The 21,318-nt window shown below is 44.4% G+C and overlaps 1 protein-coding gene across 1 annotated transcript; it reads right to left on the minus strand.

The window, feature by feature from the left end:
- Window positions 1–10,983: 10,983 nt before the first annotated feature.
- LOC142255952 (chemerin-like receptor 1) lies at window positions 10,984–16,416 on the minus strand. The gene is made up of 2 exons (XM_075327415.1): window positions 16,382–16,416; window positions 10,984–13,318 (listed from the first exon to the last, which is right to left on the minus strand). Exon 2 carries the CDS (start codon window positions 13,305–13,307, stop codon window positions 12,210–12,212), a length of 1,098 nt encoding a protein of 365 aa, XP_075183530.1. The 5' UTR covers window positions 13,308–13,318; window positions 16,382–16,416; the 3' UTR covers window positions 10,984–12,209.
- Between the last annotated feature and the right edge of the window lie 4,902 nt (window positions 16,417–21,318).

The raw sequence follows: 21,318 nt of genomic DNA on the forward strand, positions 1-21,318 counted from the left end.
CGACAGATAGACAGATAGAGAAAGACAGACAAAGAGATACAGAGACAGACAGGGAAAGAGACAAACGCACAGATAGACAGACACACAGAGACAGACACAGAGAGAGAGACAGACAGACAGTTTCTATCCCGGGCAATGCCGGGTGCTAAAGTTAGTCTTTAATAATTTTTTACCTCCTTCTAAGTCCATTAAAATCACTAGGAGATCAGATTTGGGTAAATCTGAAATTGTCCTAAATTCTAAGGGAATTTACTTTGCTTAATCCTTTTGCTCTTCTCTGGTCATGCAGACTTGTGATTCGTCATATGGCACGCAGTGTGTGCCGGGTGCATTTGCCGGTGTCAGAGGCAAGGGCGGCGGTCATGTGACCATGAATATGAGATATATAGACTCCTGGCCAGAATCCATCTAGAGGGACAAGTGTATTGAGCGAGACTGCGCCCATTTAGTCCGATTATAGCTGGGAGTATCCATACCGCATATTCACGACCGCGTGACCAACATTCCCAACTCTAACTCCAGCAAATCCTCCCGGCATACAGTGCGTGCGATGTGAGGATTCACAAGTCTTCAGTCACATAGAGTGATACATAGAAGGACCACAGACTTATGGATTTAGACCTGACTACCCCTCTAACTAGCACCAGATACAATTTTATATATTTGGTGACAGCCTCACAGTCCACTCCTAAGTCTATAATATGACATGGGACTGGACCGGACCTGCATCAGACATCATCTGACAAGCACTGAGACTGTTACTCAATTAGTAACCTACACCCGATATATTCCAGAAATGTTCTAACTGCCCGACGACAGTCCAGTAAACACGGTGTCCCAATCGGCTTTCCTCACTCGCTTCATGTTGGGTAATAACGCACACAGTGAGACGTTGGCACATTGCGTAATAGAGCAAAGGATATTGGTCAAAATGCAGTAACTGACACCTTTCTGCCCCATAATAATTACCTGTGCCACATTATGACACATTGTGACAGTGAAAACAACTGGGTGGGACTGGCATCTACCTCGAGACTTGTCATACCACCACCAGCGGAGAGATGAGTGCGCATGCACTATGGAAATTGGTAGCTTGTCATTCGGACTGGACATACCTAGAAGAGGACCAGAGGCACCTAGAAGATCACCTAGAAAAGGACCATAGGCATCTAGTAAAGTATTGGTGGCAACCTAGGAGTGGACCAGAGGCACCTAGAACAGGACCAGAGGCACGTAGAACAGGACCAGAGGCACCTAAAAAGGGTCTGGATGTACATAGAAGAGTACTGATGGCACCTAGAAGAGGATCAGAGGCACCTAGAAGTGGACCAGAGGCACCTAGAAGAGAACCAAATGCACCTAGTAGAAGAACAGAGGCACCTAGGAATGGACCAGTTGTACATTGAAGAGTACTGGAGGTACCTAGAAGAGGACCAGAGGCACCTAGTAGAAGAACAGAGACATCTAGGAATGGACCAGTGGCACGTAGGAGTAGACTGGAGGCCCATCAAAGAGTGCTGGAGGTACCTAGATGAGGACCAAAGGCACCTAGTAGAGGAACAGAGGCACCTAGAAATGAACCAAAGGCACTTAGAACAGTACTGGAAGCACCTAGAGCAGGACCATAGGCACCTAGAACAGGACCAAGGCAACTAGAACAGGACCAGAGGCACCTAGAAAGGGAGTGGACTACATAGAAGAGGACTGGAGGTGGCTAGAAGAGCACCTAGAAAAGGATCGGATGCACCTAGGATTGGACCAGAGACAACTAGAACAGGACCAGAGGCACCAAGAAGAGGACTGGAGGCACCTAGAAGAGGACTGGAGGCACCAAGAAGAGGACTGGAGGCACCAAGAATAGGAATGGAGGCACCTAGAAAGGGAGTGGACTACATGGAAGAGGACCGGAGGCACCTAGAAAAGCACCTAGAAAAGGACCAAAGGCACCTACGAGTGGTCCAGAGACACCTAGATCAGGACCAGAGGCACCTAGGAGTGGATCGGAGGCACATTAAAGAGGGATGGAGTGAATTGCCATAAAACTGACTGTAATATTGATAGATAGACACTATAGTGTGGTATTATTTTGGGAAAACAAGGCAATATTTTTTTCAGCAGAATTATGCCAAAAAAATAGAAGAAAGGGCTGTTTTGCGCAGTGTAAGCTGCAGCCTTGTGGATGGCACCTTCTGTTGGTGCCCCCCCTGTTATGATCCGGAACCATAGAAGACCACCACAAATCATTGGTAAAAGGTGACAAGAGCATTGGCAACTAATCTGGCCGCCATGCGCTTACTAACCATCAACACTAGAAGTAGCCAAGGGGTGAACTAACATCCTGTGCACCGCGAACCCAGCCGGAGAACTAGCTATCCTAAAGGAAGGAAAGATGAATAACTCTCTGCCTCAGAAAATAGACAAAGAATAGCAAGCCCCCCACATTCAAAGACTGCGGTGATATAGGAAAACACAATACACAGATAGATGATAGGATTAAGAAAAGGTGAGGCCCCCACTGACTAAAATAGGAAAGGACAGGAAAGGGGCTGATGGTGGCCAGAGAAAAACCCTGCAAAATTCCAAATTCCTGATAGTACAAAAAGGCCCTCAGATCACACAATCTGCACTCCGTCCTATACCAGGCGCTCTTGCCATACCAACGAACAGAAAACAAGAATCATTACAAATTCAAAAAGTCACAAACACATGGACCCAAAGGAGCTATACTCCAAACAGAACTGCAGGGAGTTCCCCAGCCAAGCAACTGAGAGGGAAAATCCCTGCATGCAAATAAACTGAAAACAACCACAGCAAATGACAAACTCAGATAAGAGTAAAAGAACCAAACAACAAATAAAGAGCAAAGCACGTATCTGGGGTAGATGTGGTGTGGAGCAGAATGAAGCAGGCTGGTGAACAAAGAACAACTGACATCCGGCATAGCCTGCTATCAGACCAGGACTTAAATAAGCAGAGTTAGCAATGGAAACGCCCATTGCTCAACACACCTGGTCTATGTCCAAACCATTCCTGGCCACAAGAGGGAGCCTCCCAGCAGTCAAAGCATAACTGACATTCACAACACCCCCCACACACACTTTAAATATAAAAGTCCACATGAGTGAAAAGACAGGACAGGCACCTGTGCAAGAAGAATATACACAGCCCAAAAGTTCTTGGGGTCATCTGGGATCAGAAGGTCACAGCATATAGTTGTTTGCAGATCCTATTTAGTTCCCACTCCTTTACCCTGAGTTGGACCTTCTTTAATTCCATCCGATGGTGAACTGGTCACTGTTCCTTTCTATCCTTCTGTGATTTAACAGGTAGTTGTAATCTCAGCTGATGCCAATCCATTCTGCTATAAATATCCACTTCTCACTCCTCCCTATGCCGGTTATAGCTCATACCTATGCTGTCCACTTTGAAGGAGCCTGCCTCTGGAGAAGCTTAGGAGTTTGTTTCTGTTGCAGCTAAGAAGTATCCTACTGGAGAAGCTGTAGAGTGCTATTTGTTGGGTCTTTTCCTTCCTGTTTGTCTTACCTTCCCCTTGTTGTTTTATTGCAATGGCAAGACTAGCATCTCTTTGGCCTTCACACTAGTTAGAGGGAGTTTAGGGCCAATGAGGGCCTAAGCACATGACGGCGCATGGGGGGAGGACCTGGCTAGAGATGTTAGGATGTGCAGGGATCATCGTCAGGTGAGGCTCCCTTCTGTTGTATTGCTTCCCTGGTTTTCCATTTGTGTTGCGTCACTTGCCGGGAGTCCTCTTGCACCCAACGTGACACAATGTAATGTTTTGGTTTTTTTTAATTAAGCCCGAATGCACATGAAGAGAAATCTGCTACTTTCTCCTCCTGGACTGATCTGTCCCTCTCAATTCACAGGTAAAATCTGTCTTCAGTGAATACAGACATTTCCATTATTAAGATAAAAGATGACAGTTGGTGCTCATAAAATTCTATGTATATCTCTAACTGTCAATTGCAGCAGAATGTTTGTGTCTGCCTCTAACTCCTCCCACCTCCATAGAACCTTAGAAGCACCAACTGTCATCTCCTATCTCAGTAATGAATACATTCATCTTGACTTAACATGGATTTTACAACTTCTACCCTTAAATTGCGAAAAATCAGTCCAGAAGGAGGAAGAAGCAAATGTTCCATATAAAATATATTACAAAGGTTCTTATTTGAATGTGTACTCTTGAGTCACAAAATTAAAATTTACCCTTTAAAAATAATGTAATTAGTATAACTATAATACACCAAGGTGTGATCATTAATGGAGTATACCGTATTGGTGCACTTACACTGTATATAGTTGGGTGAGGTCATCAGATGACATCAGGTTCTCAAAATTCAGCGTCATCTGGACACCACAGATAAATATGTTATGGCTGCAGTGTCACTAGCTAGATATTTCAAGAGCCAATTCCCAGAACCTTAACAGCTAATGATTTTTTTCTTTTTTTTTAATGGCCTTCAGCTCAGTCTCAAGTCATAGTGACTTGATGGATGAACACTCTGTGAGAAGATCGATCTTGTGCAGTTTGGACAGATCCACCAGGGTCTTCTCTGCCTAGATAGGTCCACCAGGGTCTTCTCTGCCTAGATAGGTCCACCAGGGTCTTCGCTGTGTAGATAGGTCCACCAGGGTCTTCTCTGCCAGATAAGTCCACCAGGGTCTTCTCTGCCTAGATAGGTCCACCAGGGTCTTCTCTGCCTAGATAGGTCCACCAGGGTCTTCTCTGCCTAGATAGGTCCACCAGGGTCTTCTCTGTGTAGATAGGTCCACCAGGGTCTTCTCTGCCAGATACGTCCACCAGGGTCTTCTCTGCCGAGATAGCTCCACCAGGGTCTTCTCTGCCTAGATAGGTCCACCAGGGTCTTCTCTGCCTAGATAGGTCCACCAGGGTCTTCTCTGCCTAGATAGGTCCACCAGGGTCTTCTCTGCCTAGATAGGTCCACCAGGGTCTTCTCTGCCTAGATAGGTCCACCAGGGTCTTCGCTGTGTAGATAGGTCCACCAGGGTCTTCTCTGCCAGATAAGTCCACCAGGGTCTTCTCTGCCTAGATAGGTCCACCAGGGTCTTGGACAGATCCACCAGGGTCTTCTCTGCCTAGATAGGTCCACCAGGGTCTTCTCTGCCTAGATAGGTCCACCAGGGTCTTCGCTGTGTAGATAGGTCCACCAGGGTCTTCTCTGCCAGATAAGTCCACCAGGGTCTTCTCTGCCAAGATAGGTCCACCAGGGTCTTCTCTGCCTAGATAGGTCTACCAGGGTCTTCTCTGCCTAGATAGGTCCACCAGGGTCTTCTCTACCTAGATAGGTCTACCAGTGTCTTTTCTGACTAAATAGTTCTATCAGGGCCTTATCTACCTAAATGGGTCCACCAGGGTCTTCTCTACTTATATAGGTCCACTAGGGTCTTCTCTGCCTAAATATGTCCATCAAGGTCTTCTCTACCTAGATAGGTCCACCAGGGTCTTCTCTGCCTAAAAAGGTCCACCAAGCACATCTCTGTCTAGATAGATCCACTAGGGTCTTCTCTACCAAGATAGGTCCATCAGGATCTTCCCTGCCTAGATTGGGCCACCAGGGTTCTCTCTGCCTAGATAGTTGCGCCAGGGTCTTCTCTGCCATTTTCTTGAGCCATCGGGTTGCTCGTCTTCCTCTTCGTTTTGCTTCTTCTATTTTTCGACCATGATGTTCTTCTCCAGTGATTGCTCTTCAAATGATGTATAGACGAGCCATAGCTTGGTGATCATTGTGACATTTCTGGCTTGATTAGTTGCAAAACTGATCTGCTTGTGCTTCTTGCCTTCCATGGTATTGATAACATCCTTCTTCAGCACCACATTTCAAAGGTGTATTTTTTCTTTTGTCTTGTTTCTTCGTCGTCCAGGTTTCACATCCATATGTTACTACAGAAAAGACCAGACTATGTAGGAGCCAAGACCAAACTATGTAGAGCCATTTCTTTGTCACCAGTGAAATTTTCCTCAATTTGAGGACTTTGTCCAGTGACTTCATTGTTGATTTGGCCATAGTTGCATGTCTGTCAGGATATTTTTCAATATAATTGTGAGGGGAATTACATTGTTGATGGCACAGTTTTTCATACTAAATGTGATGCACAGATAAAGGTATATAAAAGAAGAGGACACCCAATGACATGGAAATAAATACAATCTATATTGAAAACCAACATACTTAAAAACGAAAATCCAACTGGACAAGTATCAACACCATAATAGGTGAAACGACTCCTCTGATATAATCACCGGAAGCAAAAATATACCTCCGCCAACAATACAATGTAATACAAAGCATGGGAAAGCAACAAGACCACCGAGTCAGAGCTGAAGAACCCACCATATATGAGCAACACCAAGAACATGGAAGCAACGACACCTAAAGGTTATTGGATAAGATGTATACCACCAAGATGGTGAAAGATGGTGCCGAGAGAATATATTCTTGTGTGGAGCCTGCACTTGGTAAATGGGATGAAGGCAGCCGGGTATATTTTGGTTCAGGTGGTTATTTCAGAGGAGCCGGTTCACCTATTATGGTGTTATTACATGTCTTCTTGGATTTTTGTTTTTAGTGTATTGGTTTTCAATACAGATTGTACTTATTTCCCTATCACTGGCTGTGCTCTCCTTATATATGCAGAACTTTTCTTTTTGCATCACCTTTAGTCTCATTTTTGCTGCATTAAAGAGCAGCCCACATTATATTTATTATTGTTACTGGTAGCGGAGGTGACGGACAATCCTGTGATGTCTGGCAATAGAAGGTCACAGCGTTTGGCTGTGCAAAATGCTTCATGGCTTTTTATTATTACTACTGCTGGGTTTATATCCTTTTCCCTTTAGGACCCTGTGGTTCTCCTCTTTCCTTCAGCTGCTAATCATCTGTATTTCCCCTTGGGTTTAAATACCCTCATTTTTCCTGGAGATATTTAGTTCTTTCTCAAGCTCTGGATGCAAGCAGGCAGCTAGCACTCATCTGTAGGATCATTGCTGCTCACTGCTGAACCTCTTCCCTAGGCATCTGGAAATAAGTTGTTCATGCATTTTTCCCGTGCTTCTTGTGTCTTCTTTAGTTTTTAGGGGGGTTGACTAGTGCTCATTCCACCTGTTCCCTATCTAGGGCCCAGCTCTAGGGTCATCCTAGGGTCAGGTATCCGGCTCGGTGCATAGGTGAAGAACCTATCTAGGTTGGTGATGGAGCCATGATTTTATTTACTTATTGTAGTCACTTATATAGCGCTGGAATATAATACAGGATAGTAATGTAATGTATGTACACAGTGACTGCACCAGCAAAATAGTGAGCGCAGCTCTGGAGTATAACTCAGGATTAGTAAGTAGTGTTGAACGAGCATGCTTGCCACTGCTCAGTGCTTGATCAAGCATTGGGCTTCTTGGGCATACTCGTTAATCGGTTGAGTATTCCTGGTGCTCGAACGCCATGCTCAAGTCCCCACCCTGCACTGCATATTTGGCGTTTGTTTTCCACCAAACATGTGGTGATTGCCTGCCAATTATGGCAATGCTATAGCCTTTTTGGCTACTTGAATTATTGTAATTCGCCAGCCGCATCACATCATCGGGTCTATATAAGACCCAGTAACACAATGATCCACATCCAGAAGCAGTGTAGGGAGAGCTGCTGGAGAAGGGATAGTGTATACGTTTTGCATTAAAGGCATATAGGCAGGGATTATTGCCTTACAGTACTTGCTGTTGTGACATAACACCAAAAGTCCTTTTCAATTCTACATCTATTCTAGTCCTTATTTATACCTATGTTAGCAGCACACGTAATTTAACATGTGCAAAGCATGCAGTAAGGGACAGGGAAGTGGATGTGCTGCGGATGGTGTGCAGAGGCCGAGTCCATGGACTAGGTGAAACTACGTGCTGTAGGAGTATAAGAAAACACTCATCCACGAGTCCTAGCTTCCTGTCCCAGTTTCCAGGGAGGTGCAGGACACCACTCTTAAAACCAGAACAGTGCAAGGAGGTGTGGACTGGATGACAGATAATGCTTCCACTCTGTTTACCAGCACCACCCTGTCTTCCACACAGTCTGGTCTCAGTAGCCAAAAGTCTGGACCACATAATCTATACCCTGATCCTTCTTCCTCCCACCATCCCCAGAGACAAGAGATCTCACGCTTGGACACTCCAAGGTACCTTCTGCAATTAAATATATTGTTTCTGGCCTCTCGCCCTCTACTTTTCAAGAGGGAAATGAGGAGATAATGTTCGGTGATGACCAAAGATTTGAGCAGCCATGGTCAGAAAAATATGATTACTGTCTTAAGAGGTTGGAAGATGATGAGAAGCAGTTGCCAACAAGTCGTATTAAGTCTAAAAGTCAGGGGGAGGACTAGAGTGCAGAAGTGGAAGACGAGGTGGTGGATGATGAAGTCACTGACCCAACCTGGGAAGGTGCCATGCAGAGCAAGGACAGCGGTGCAAAGGGGGAGGGATCCACAGACCAGCAACAGGCAGGAAGAGGCAGTGAGGTGGCCAGAAGTAGAGGGCGGGAAACTGTTCCAGATAGCACCCATATGCAGCAAGTACCCAGGCCATGGGTTAGGTGTTCCTCAGTCTTGCACTTTTTTTTTAAAAAAAATAGGGCATAGGATTTACTAATCTTGGAGTCCCACTCTTAATATTGAGGGAAAAAATTCTGAGGCCTTCTTCTATATAAAAGATCCTCAAAGCTTTCTGACCTTGAGAGCCACATCTAGCTCTGAAAGATGATCGCGAGCCACATCCAGCTCTCAGATAGGCTTGCGAGCCACATCCAGCTCTGAGAGAGGCTTGCAAGCCACATCCAGCTCTGAAAGATGGTCACGAGCCACATTCAGCTTTGAGAGAGGCTCGAGAGCCACATCCAGCTCTGAGAGATGGTCGCGAGCTGCATCCAGCTCTGAAAGATGGTCACGAGCCACATCCAGTTCTGAAAGATGGTCACGAGCTGCATCCAGCTCTGGGAGATGGTCGCAAGCCTCATCCAGTTCTGAAAGATGGTCACGGGCCACATCCAGTTCTGAAAGATGGTCGCAAGCCGCATCCAGCTCTTAAAGATGGTCACGAGCCGCATCCAGCTCTGAAAGATGGTTGCGATCCGTCTTCAACTCTAAGAGAGGTTCGTGAGCCACATCCAGCTCATGCCCCCTCACAGTAGTGAAACCCAGAGCCCCCATTAGCAGTATAATGACAGCAAAAGCTTTTCCACAGAAATCACGCCCAGGCAGTATACCAAGATCCAGGGGTTCCTGGCTTACCCCCATTCAGATCTGTTTTTCTATGTGGGGCTACTCACAAGTCACCATCTTGAGATCTCTTCCTCATACATGTTCGCTGTTTGATAGGTGTTTATGCACCAAGCTGGCAGAGAGCCATGAGCCACACATCATGCGCCCACAAGCCACATGTGTGCAACGCCTGCCTGGATCCACAGACTCAGAAGGGCTGTAATGAACAGGCTAGAGGGAAGCCACTCACTAAGCAGGACCCCTAGAACACTGAAACCCTTTAACCCCTATACAGGGTTTTGGAATTACACAGGGCCCAAGGTGATCACTACCTGTGGAAGGCCGCAGTCCGAGAGAGTAGTAGTGAGGCAGGGTCGAACCAGGAATTGCAGAACAGGGACTGAAATGTCAGGCAAGGACGTAATCAGAAACAAAGCAGAGGTCAAATCCGGATCAGGCAGCAAGACAGGAGGGTAGTCAGGAACAAGCAGATGTCAGAACACCAGAATCACTAAACAGAACAGGGCGGAACAGGAGCCAGGTATACAGAACTATCTCTGGCAGTGGTCAGCAGACAGGAGGGGAAATAAGAAAGGTGTGGTGTCTTCCCATTGGTTGTAGCAATGATGGTACTTCAGCTGGAAGACACACGCCACCCACAGTCAGCCAGTGGTACCGGAGATCCCAAGGAAACCCAGCACAGTGGACGAGCGGAGCCTGCGCCTACCAGCGCCGCTGGCATCGACTCTTCTCCCATCACCAGCACTATCCACGGCAGGAAAACGGCGTCGCCTGGTGATCAAAGTAGAAGTCGCTGGAGCGGACTCCGGTGGGGGCGTAACAATGTGGTCCCCAGGCCACAGGTTGGGAAACCATGTTCTACATGTTTTCCAGGGTGTATTTCATTCCCTCTTTGTAATTTTTGGCAGACCTTGAATACACTGCATAGGCTTTACTCATCTAAGGGTTCCACTTTTAATAATGGGGGGAAAAATATTCTGAGGTCTTTCTCTACGTGTCTTTCAGTGTTTTTGAGTACCTCCTTCTAAGTTTTGGCAGCCCTTGCATATAGTGCATAGGTTCTACTAGTTTAGGATTTGCATTCTTAATAATGGGAAAATAAAATTTCTGAGGCCTTTCCCTACGTGCCTTCCAGGGGGTATTGCAATCTCTCTTTCTATTTTTTTGCCAGCCTTGCACTTAGTGTCTAGGAATCCCACAACCTAACAATTTTAATAAAATACATTTGAGGCCCTCCTTTATGTGTATTACAGGGTATATCGGAGTCTTTCTTCCTTCTAATTTTTGGCAGTTCTTGCATTGTCCACATAGGCTTTGTGAGGTTTAGAGTCTGTCCTTCAAAAATGAAACAGGATGTGTCTGACCATGTCCCACACCCATTACTGGTGACTCCGCGTGGGTGTAGTTTTATTTACCCCTCTACTATGTCTTCTACTGTAGTCATAGGCGAAGAGGAAATACAATGAGTGATGCCACTGCTATAAAGGCTATGTTCACATGTTGCAGTTTTGCGGCGTCTTTTTTGCAGCATTTTTTTTCCTGAGTTTTATACAACTTAAAAACTGATTTTTACAGGATCAGCACAAGCGATGAGATATCATAACTTTAATGCACACAATTGATTTTTTTTACCTGATTGAAATAAAAAAACGCTGCATTTTTTGTAAATTTTTTCACCTTTTTTGCAACAGTTTTTCAACATTGAAAGCAATGAGTGTATGAATATAGCCTAAGGGGATGGAGAAGGGGTTTTTTTTCTCTTTTTTATTTTGCATAATATATACAAGTCATTATACAGGAAGGAATGTTTCCTAACATTTTTTTCCAGTAAAATCCATATTATGTTTGGTTTTGCATCTTTCATTGTAAGTGTGTAAAAGTGGCATAATACTCTGCCAACATTGTTCCCGGCAGTGATCTGGGAGTCAGAGATGTGTCCAAGTGTCTTCCCCATGCTGTTTCCATCCATTCCAGTAAGTTTCCTGCCCTACTGAACCTCGTGGGAGGGTCTACCGGAAAATGTTCAAATTCCCCATTGACTTCCATTATACTCGTTGGGCGAGTTGAGCCCATCCGAGCGCCCGACCTGCCCGAAACTGGACAACCCCATTAAGTATTATATTTATGTCCTCTTAAAATAATGGTAAATTTAGTTGGTCTTTTATATTATGTATTAGTTGGAAAATAGGACTGGCAGATCTAAACTATTTGTGGTTTACATGAACTCAAGAGAGGAAGTTGGTAGTAATACCACAGTACCATTTCCATTACTAGAAAAATAAGGAACTCTTAGCAGATAGAAAAATACAAGAACTAAATCCTAAATTCTTTCCATTATACAGTCTATTGCTCCCAGTTATCACCCAGAGAGGTTCACGGTAATATTCTGCAATAAAATGTTTTTTGCCCCCAAAACATCATCTATGCAAACTATAGAAACACATTTCATGAGCTACAATGCAACTGAATTTGCTTTGACACTAATACAATGTATCACATTACGCTACCTGTGGATTTACATAGGACTGCCATTTCAGAGGGTTATTCCGGTACATGAACACAAAGCAATGCAAATAATTAAATTGACCTCAGCTAAAGGCTCATCTTACGTAAAACATATTTGGTTATCTAAAAGCAATCGTAGGGCAAATCTGACACCTTCTCGATACCCTCTAGCTCGAAAACCAATTGGATTGAGTAGTCAAGACAATCGAAACCATTAGAAAAACCCAAATAATAGAACATCACATTAGAAAAGAGGATATTTAGTGAGTGTTCCATAGTTCGGTAAGTTTTTGCATGAACACAACTGTAGTCTTAGATCTTCACATCTGGAACTGTAGAAATCTTGAGATGGTCAACATAAATTCTCCACCAAAGATTCAATGTGAAGAGTCCAGGCTCAGTCAGGTAAACTGAGACTCTTGGTCGGAGACTGATCTTGATTTCCCTTGGCTGTAATTGTTTTTACCATGTTCTTCGCTAAATGCGCTTTCAAAGGCCAAAAGGATGGACCTCCTCAAAGATTCCTTGAAATCTCTCCCCAAGAAGACATATAGGAAAGGGTTCAAGCAGCTGTTGAAAAAAGCCAGACTTGTAGCCAAAGGACTTCCTATAAGAACCGCAGATCTTAACGTTTTGTTGTCCCAGTGGTGCATGACGACTTCTAAAACTGAAAGAATGTGATAGGGGAACCAACAGAGGAAAAAAGCCGCTACCACAGTGGCCATGACCTTGAATGGCCGACTGGACCAAGAAAGTTGACTCCTCCTCAACTTGAGGGCCATCAATGAATAAAAAACTAAGATAAGCCCAAAAGGGAGCAGGAAACCAAAAAGAAACCGGACAGAGATCATCACCTGGTGTCTCATCGATCTGAGAGCCACCACCTCCAAGTCATCAAAGTCACTGGAAAAGGCGTAATTATTATAGCAATGGGTCACATTGGTTTCGTTGTCTCTTATGGTGTCCCGAAAGGCCAGGTAAGGTGAACAGAGGCAAAAGGCAACTAACCAAATGAATAATGCTATGATGTTGGCTAGTTTGATGGTCCTATTGTTTTGCGCCCATACTGGTCTTACCACAGAAACACAACGGTCGGCACTGATGATAGTAAGGAGGAAGACGCTAGCAAATAAATTCAGGAAAGCCACCGTGCTGTTGAGTTTACATAGTAAGGTGCCAAAGGGCCAGTCAAATCCAAGGGCTGTATAGGCAATACTCAACGGTAAGAAGAACGTGAAGATGAAATCAGCAATGGCAAGGTTCAAAAACCACACAGTGTTAACAGTCCTCTTCATCCGAAATCCAGAAATCCAGATCACCAAGCCATTGCCAATGGTTCCCAGCAGGAAGGATATGCTGTAAATGATAATGGACAGGTACCGGAGTGTAGTCTCCAGCTCTGATGGAAGATCTTCTGTGGGGACATACTCTTCTTCTTCACTCTCCATTTCTAGGGCCAAAGGGTTGGGTGAGGATGGGAAAAGAGTTGACTGCTCCATGATGGTGGAGTCTGAAAAAGAGCAAGTCTGACCTTAGTACAAACCATCATTATTCATTGGAGGAAAGAATATACATTTTATGAGACAATAGAGATGAGACAATGGCGTGGACCTCAAGTGCGTCAGCTATTATTCATATTACAGTTTATAACAATGTCTCATTTTTGGCTTTTCTATATACTTGTAACTCAATATTCTATAGAAGAATCTACTTATTATCAGGTATAAGTACAAACCACTCCATGACTGCAGTCCTAGCAATGGCTGGTACCACACCCCATACTATAAGGTGGTGAGGACCTGCATGGATTCTCCTTCTAGAAACACAGCGTTCATACTCATTTTTATTTTATATTTACCCTCCTAAATTATGAATGTCACAAGTGATTGACAATATTTTTATTTTTCCTATTAGATAGGAAAGTAAATAAGCAAAACCATGCCACCAATCAAGTAGGAGAACCTCAGTACCATGTCACCAATCAAGTAAGGAGAACCCCAGTACCATGCCACCAATCAAGTAAGGAGAACCTCAGTACCATATCACCAATCAAGTAAGGAGAACCTCAGTACTATGCCACCAATCAAGTAAATAGAACCTCAGTACCATGTCACCAATCAAGTAAGGAGAACCTCAGTACCATGTCACCAATCAAGTAAGGAGAACCTCAGTACCATGTCACCAATCAAGTAAGGAGAACCTCAGTACCATGTCACCAATCAAGTAAGGAGAACCTCAGTACCATGTCACCAATCAAGTAAGGAGAACCTTAGTACCATGTCACCAATCAAGTAAGGAGAACCCCAGTACCATGCCACCAATCAAGTAAGGAGAACCTCAGTACCATGTCACCAATCAAGTAAGGAGAACCTCAGTACCATGCCACCAATCAAGTAAGGAGAACCCCAGTACCATGCCACCAAACAAGTAAAGAGAACCTCAGTACCATGTCACCAATCAAGTAAGGAGAACCTCAGTACTAGGCCACCAATCAAGTAAGTAGAACCTCAGTTCTATGCCACCAATCAAGTAAGGTGATCCTGAGTACCATGTCACCAATCAAGTAAGCAGAACTTTAGTATTATGCCACCTACCCAGAAAGAACCTTAGTACCATGCCACCTACCAAGTAAGGAGAACCTTAGTACTATGCCACCTACCAAGTAAACAGAACCGTACTACTATGCCGCATACCAATTAAGCAGAACCTCAGTACCATGCCACCTACCAAGTAAGCAGAACCTCAGTGCCATGCCACCTACCAAGTAAGCAGAACCTTAGTACTATGCCACCTACCAAGTAAGCAGAACTTCAGTACCATGCCACCTACCAATTAAACAAAACCTTAGTACAATGCCACCTACCAAGTTAGTAGAACTTTACTACAATGCTACTTACCAAGTAAGAACCTTAGCACCATGCCTCCTACCAAGTAAAAACCTTAGTACCATGCCACCTACCAAGTAAAAACCTTAGTACCATGCCACCTACAAAGTTAGCAGAACCTTAGTACTATGCCACCTACCTAATAGGAACCCTAGTACCATGCCATCTATCAAACAAGAACCTTAGTACCATGTCACCTACTAAGTAAGCAGAACCTTAGAACCATGCCACCTACCAAGTAAGAGCCTTAGAACCATGCCACTTATCAACTAAGAGCCATAGACTCATCCCACCTACCAAGTAAGAACCTCAATACCATGCCATTTACCAAGTAAGAACCTTAGTACCATGCCAGTGACCAAGTAAGAACATTAGTACCATGCCACCTACCAAGTAAGCAGAACATTAGAACCATGCTACTTACCAAGTAAGAACCATAGCACAATGTCACCTACCAAGTAAAAACCTTACAACCATGCCACCTATCAACTAAGAACCATAGCATCATCCCACCTACCAAAAAGAACCTTAGTACCATGCCACTTAGCAAACAAGCAGAACATTTTTACCATGCCATTGACAAGAAGTAAAACTTCAAAATATATGACCTACCAAATAATATGAATTTCAGTCCCATAACATCTTTCAGGTCAGGAGAAGAACCTCAGTACCATGCCATCTACAAAGTAATCTCGTCCTTAGTGCCATGCCACCTATTAAAAAATAACTTTAGCATCAAAGTACCAAGAAAGTAAAACCTCATTACCATGTCACCTACCAATAAGCAGAACCTTAGTACCATGTCAGCTACTAAATAAGAACTTCAGTGCCATGCCACGTACTCAATAAGGAAACTTTCACACTGTGCCACCTTCCAAGTGAGTGGAATTTCAGTGCCATGCCATCTGGAACATTGGTACCACTCCAATTTCCAAGTACGTAGAACTTTGGTAACACGCCACCTACCAGTAAGTAGACCTTTAGCACCATGCCTCCTACCAATTAAGAAGCAGAATTTTAGTATAATCCCATGTATCTAGTAAGTTCAAGAACCTCACCACCTGCCCATTAGGTAGAAGCTTGGTACCATGCCATCTGCTAAGTATTTTGACATTCAGTACCATTCCATGTTCCAAATTTCCACAATTTTAGACAAGTCCTCTACGAACTTCAGTACAAAATCCCTGTTTCTGTCAAACATAATGTTTTTGGTATAAAGTCCATGGTGATCTGTGACTGTCACACTCTGTCCTGTCCTGTAGATGTTAGATTGTGGATTGGCACAATGTCCACCTGAACCTACAGCAGGTAATAGAAGAAGAAGGTCAATCAGGACTGTTCTAGGAGATGTCGTTGGTTGGTCCATATCCAGTGTCCACCTCTTTCTTAAATTACCCCCCATCGAGCTTGAAAGTGTTGCTGAACATGGGTTTGGTGTGTGTCTTGGCGCTGTAGTCTTAGGTCCCAGTTCTTGGTTGCATCCGGTTATGACCTCCTACGTCAACTCACCACCTACAAGACAATGGGCCACCGGGAGCTTTTCATAGGGCAACCCCTAAACCTGCTCCATTGTAATATCTCAGAGACTTGTTACAATACAAAGACAATGTCAAGAGTCCCAACGACAAATCCAACCAAAAATGGAAAATAAATTATAGAGAAAGGTAAGATGTGAGGAAATGCTGTACCTGCTGCTGGGACCCGAACGTGAGCTCCTCACCGTGAGGAAGACGGATGGAGAATCAGCTGGAAGATGAAGTCTGGGATGGTTGTGAGTCACAGCCGCCCTGACTGTAACCCCCTCTCTCCACAGAAAGGAGCTTAAAGGAGCAGGAGACGTGCGGTTACTGGCGGAGATCTGCTCCCTGATCTTCAGAATGTTCTCAACCCATTCCAAAAAGAGGAGAACTTATTGTTACCAGCTGCACTTACATATGTATATACTGTATGTAGAGAAGGGCGGGAGAACGCCCCAACATTCCTACGTTATAATGTTCTCCCACAGCTGAGGTGTATTATGAGGTTCTACAAAGTGTGTAGTATGAGGTTCCGCAGCAGCTGAGGTGCTTTAGGAGCTTTTGCAGCAGCTGAGGTGTGTATTAGGAGCTTCTGCAGCAGGTGTGTAGTAGAAGATTCTGCACCAGCTGAGGTGTGTATGAAGAGCTTCTGCAGCAGCTGAAATGTGTATTATGATGTTCTGTAGCAGCTGAGGTGTGCATTATGAGGTTCTGCAGAAGCTGAGGTGTGTATTATGAGCTTCTGCAGCAGCTGAGGTGTGTATTATGAGGTTCTGCAGAAGCTGAGGTGTGTATTATGAGGTTCTGCAGAAGCTGAGGTGTGTATTATGAGCTTCTGCAGCAGCTGAGGTGTGTATTATGAGCTTCTGCAGCAGCTGAGGTGTGTATTATGAGGTTCTGCAGAAGCTGAGGTGTGTATTATGAGCTTCTGCAGCAGCTGAGGTGTGTATTATGAGATTCTGCAGCAGCTGAGGTGTTTATTATGAGCTTCTGCAGCAGCTGAGGTGTGTAATATGAGCTTCTGCAGCAGCTGAGGTGTGTATTATGAGCTTCTGCAGCAGCTGAGGTGTGTATTATGAGCTTCTGCAGCAGCTGAGGTGTGTATTATGAGCTTCTGCAGCAGCTGAGATGTGTATCATGAGCTTCTGCAGCAGCTGAAGTGTGTATTATGAGCTTCTGCAGCAGATGAGGTGTTTATTATGAGCTTCTGCAGCAGCTGAGGTGTGTATTATGAGGTTCTGCAGAAGCTGAGGTGTGTATTATGAGGTTCTGCAGAAGCTGAGGTGTGTATTATGAGCTTCTGCAGCAGCTGAGGTGTGTATTATGAGCTTCTGCAGCAGCTGAGGTGTGTATTATGAGGTTCTGCAGAAGCTGAGGTGTGTATTATGAGCTTCTGCAGCAGCTGAGGTGTGTATTATGAGCTTCTGCAGCAGCTGAGGTGTGTATTATGAGCTTCTGCAGCAGCTGAGATGTGTATCATGAGCTTCTGCAGCAGCTGAAGTGTGTATTATGAGCTTCTGCAGCAGATGAGGTGTTTATTATGAGCTTCTGCAGCAGCTGAGGTGTGTATTATGAGGTTCTGCAGAAGCTGAGGTGTGTATTATGAGGTTCTGCAGAAGCTGAGGTGTGTATCATGAGCTTCTGCAGCAGCTGAAGTGTTTATTATGAGCTTCTGCAGCAGCTGAGATGTGTATCATGAGCTTCTGCAGCAGCTGAGATGTGTATCATGAGCTTCTGCAGCAGCTGAAGTGTTTATTATGAGCTTCTGCAGCAGTTGAGGTGTATATTATGAGCTTCTGCAGTACCTTAGGTGTGTATTATGAGCTTCTGCAGAAGCTGAGGTGTGTATTATGAGCTTCTGCAGCAGCTGAGGTGTTTATTATGAGCTTCTGCAGCAGCTGAGGTGTGTATTATGAGGTTCTGCAGAAGCTGAGGTGTGTATTATGAGGTTCTGCAGAAGCTGAGGTGTGTATCATGAGCTTCTGCAGCAGCTGAAGTGTTTATTATGAGCTTCTGCAGCAGCTGAGATGTGTATCATGAGCTTCTGCAGCAGCTGAGATGTGTATCATGAGCTTCTGCAGCAGCTGAAGTGTTTATTATGAGCTTCTGCAGCAGTTGAGGTGTATATTATGAGCTTCTGCAGTACCTTAGGTGTGTATTATGAGCTTCTGCAGAAGCTGAGGTGTGTATTATGAGCTTCTGCAGCAGCTGAGGTGTTTATTATGAGCTTCTGCAGCAGCTGAGGTGTGTATTATGAGCTTCTGCAGCAGCTGAGGTGTGTATTATAAGCTTCTGCAGCAGCTGAGGTGTGTATTATGAGCTTCTGCAGAAGCTGAGGTGTGTATTATGAGCTTCTGCAGCAGCTGAGGTGTGTATTATGAGCTTCTGCAGAAGCTGAGGTGTGTATTATGAGCTTCTGCAGCAGCTGAGGTGTGTATTATAAGTTTCTGCAGAAGCTGAGGTGTGTATTATGAGCTTCTGCAGCAGCTGAGGTGTTTATTATGAGCTTCTGCAGAAGCTGAGGTGTGTATTATGAGCTTCTGCAGCAGCTGAGGTGTGTATTATGAGGTTCTGCAGCAGCTGAGGTGTGTATTATGAGCTTCTGCAGCAGCTGAGGTGTGTATTATGAGGTTCTGCAGCAGCTGAGGTGTGTATTATGAGGTTCTGCAGCAGCTGAGGTGTGTATTATGAGCTTCTGCAGAAGCTGAGGTGTGTATTATAGATTCTGCAGCAGCTGAGGTGTGTATTATGAGGTTCTGCAGGAGCTGAGGTGTGTATTATGATCTTCTGCAGAAGCTGAGGTGTGTATTATGAGGTTCTGCAGCAGCTGAGGTGTGTATTATGAGGTTCTGCAGGAGCTGATGTGTGTATTATGAGGTTCTGCTGCAGCTGAGGTGTGTATTATGAGCTTCTGCAGAAGCTGAGGTGTGTATTATGAGCTTCTGCAGCAGCTGAGGTGTGTATTATGAGGTTCTGCAGCAGCTGAGGTGTGTATTATGAGGTTCTGCAGCAGCTGAGGTGTGTATTATGAGCTTCTGCAGCAGCTGAGGGGTGTAATATGAGGTTTTACAGCAGCTGAAGTGAGTATTATGATGTTCTGCAGCAGTTTAGGTGTGTAATATGTGGTGCTGCAGCAGCTCATATGTATTATGAGATTCTACAGCAGCTAAGGTATATTATGAGGTTGTGCAGCAGTTGAGGTATATTAGGATGTTCTGCACCAGCTCAGCTTTGTAATATGAGGTTCTGCAGCAGCTGAATTGTGTACTATGATGTTCTTCAGCTTCTGTGGTGTGTATTATGAGGTTCCGCAGCAGCTGAGGTGTTTACTATGATGTTCTGCATCATCTGTGGTCTGTATTATGAAGTTCAGCAGCAGCTGAGGTGTATAATATGATGTGCAGCATCTGAGGTTTGTATTATGAGGTTCCGCAGCAGCTAAGATGTTTGTAGAGTTCTTGAATCCCCTTGTCTTCACATATGTGGTCCACAGCTGCTGCGGACGGCCTTTAGTCTTTATTCTCCCCCCAGTCTTTGTGCAGCCCCCTCTGCTCAGTTCGTAGTTCCCTAAAACAAGAGTTCACAAAAGGTAAAACTTCCCTTTACAGCTTTACTTTGGCAGAGAAGCCTCGGGGTCGCATTACATGCAGCTTCAGGACTCAAATCTTTCCAGCAGTTTTTCTTATTCAGCATAGTCAAAGTAAATACACGTTTCCATATGCAGATGTAGCAGATTTGTCTCTGTGCAGCAGAGCTGAGTTTGCCATTTGTCACTGTTCATGTTGATATTGCCATGTGTTACCTGTGGTTCTGCAGAGAATACAGGTTAAGCTGCTACGACATAGTGCAGCCTGAATAAGGTGTCTGGGGTACAACCCTAAACTGTTTGATTAACCTTGGCTGGTTATCAAAAATAGAGCGGAACGCACGCTGGGTTTGTTTTGTTTTTTTAATTATTTAAATAAATACATTTTAAAAAATCAGACAACTGGGGGCTGGGATTTTCAGGCTGGGAAGGCCCATGGTTATTTGGCCCTTCCCAGCCTAAAAATAGCAGCCCGCAGCTGCCCCAAAATTAGTGCATCCATTAGATGTTCCAATTTTGGTGCTTTAACCAGCTATTCCCGATTTCTCTGGTGCAGTGGCAATCCAGGTTATACTTGTGGAGTTGATATTAGCTGTGAATTGAAAGGGGTTAGTAATGGAGGGGTGTCTATCAGAGAACCCCATTACTAACCCGGCATGTATAGAGTCGAAAAAAACACACAGGGGAAAAAAAGTTTATTTGACTAAAGACCCCCCCCACATGCGCTTATTCGCCAATTTATTAATAATCCAAAACGTATGGTCCCACTACTCCCATCAATTCCATGCACTGAAGCCATTAAACAAACTTTATTAACATGCAAACAGTAACCGAACACCAAACTTGGACACAGACTTTTTTAAAAGTCTCTGATCAGCCCCCAGCCCCCGGACAGCTGGTGTGTGGTACGAACTCCGAACTTTATCATTTGGGTTCAGTCATCCCTAGCGCAGATTCCAAATGATTCTCCCAGTATAATACTACCATATATGTATAACATAAGTGCCAAACACCGTACATTGCCAAATTCTAAACGTATTGCAAACTAGTTCCGAAAATAATACTGTCATATACACTCTACATAATACTGCTATATGGTGCCAAATGTTACACATATTCCACATGATCCTTTAAACGTAATGTGACTGTGTGCATGCTATATAATATAACTAAATAGTGCCAAATAATACACAGATTCCAAAGGATATTGCCAAGATAATACTGTTGTGATGATTCTGACAAGGTGGCAATAGACACTATTTGCATGCAGTAAATTGAGAGATAGTCAGACAGTCCGAGGTCATAAACCAAGAGGACACAACAGTACATTGGGGGCAGACAGAGAAAAGGACAAAATACAAGACGAAGGTCAGGGTTCCAGAAGAGTACATACAAAATACAGAGAGCAGGCGGGGACATGGTCAGGAGAAAGTCCGAGGTCAGAAGCCATGAAGTCACAACAGAAACAGGAGGGACAGGCAGAGACGGGTCAACAATAGTCCGGAGTCGAGAGGCTAACATC

Source organism: Anomaloglossus baeobatrachus, chromosome 11 (assembly GCF_048569485.1).
Source record: "Anomaloglossus baeobatrachus isolate aAnoBae1 chromosome 11, aAnoBae1.hap1, whole genome shotgun sequence".
Classification (NCBI taxonomy): Eukaryota; Metazoa; Chordata; class Amphibia; order Anura; family Aromobatidae; genus Anomaloglossus; species Anomaloglossus baeobatrachus.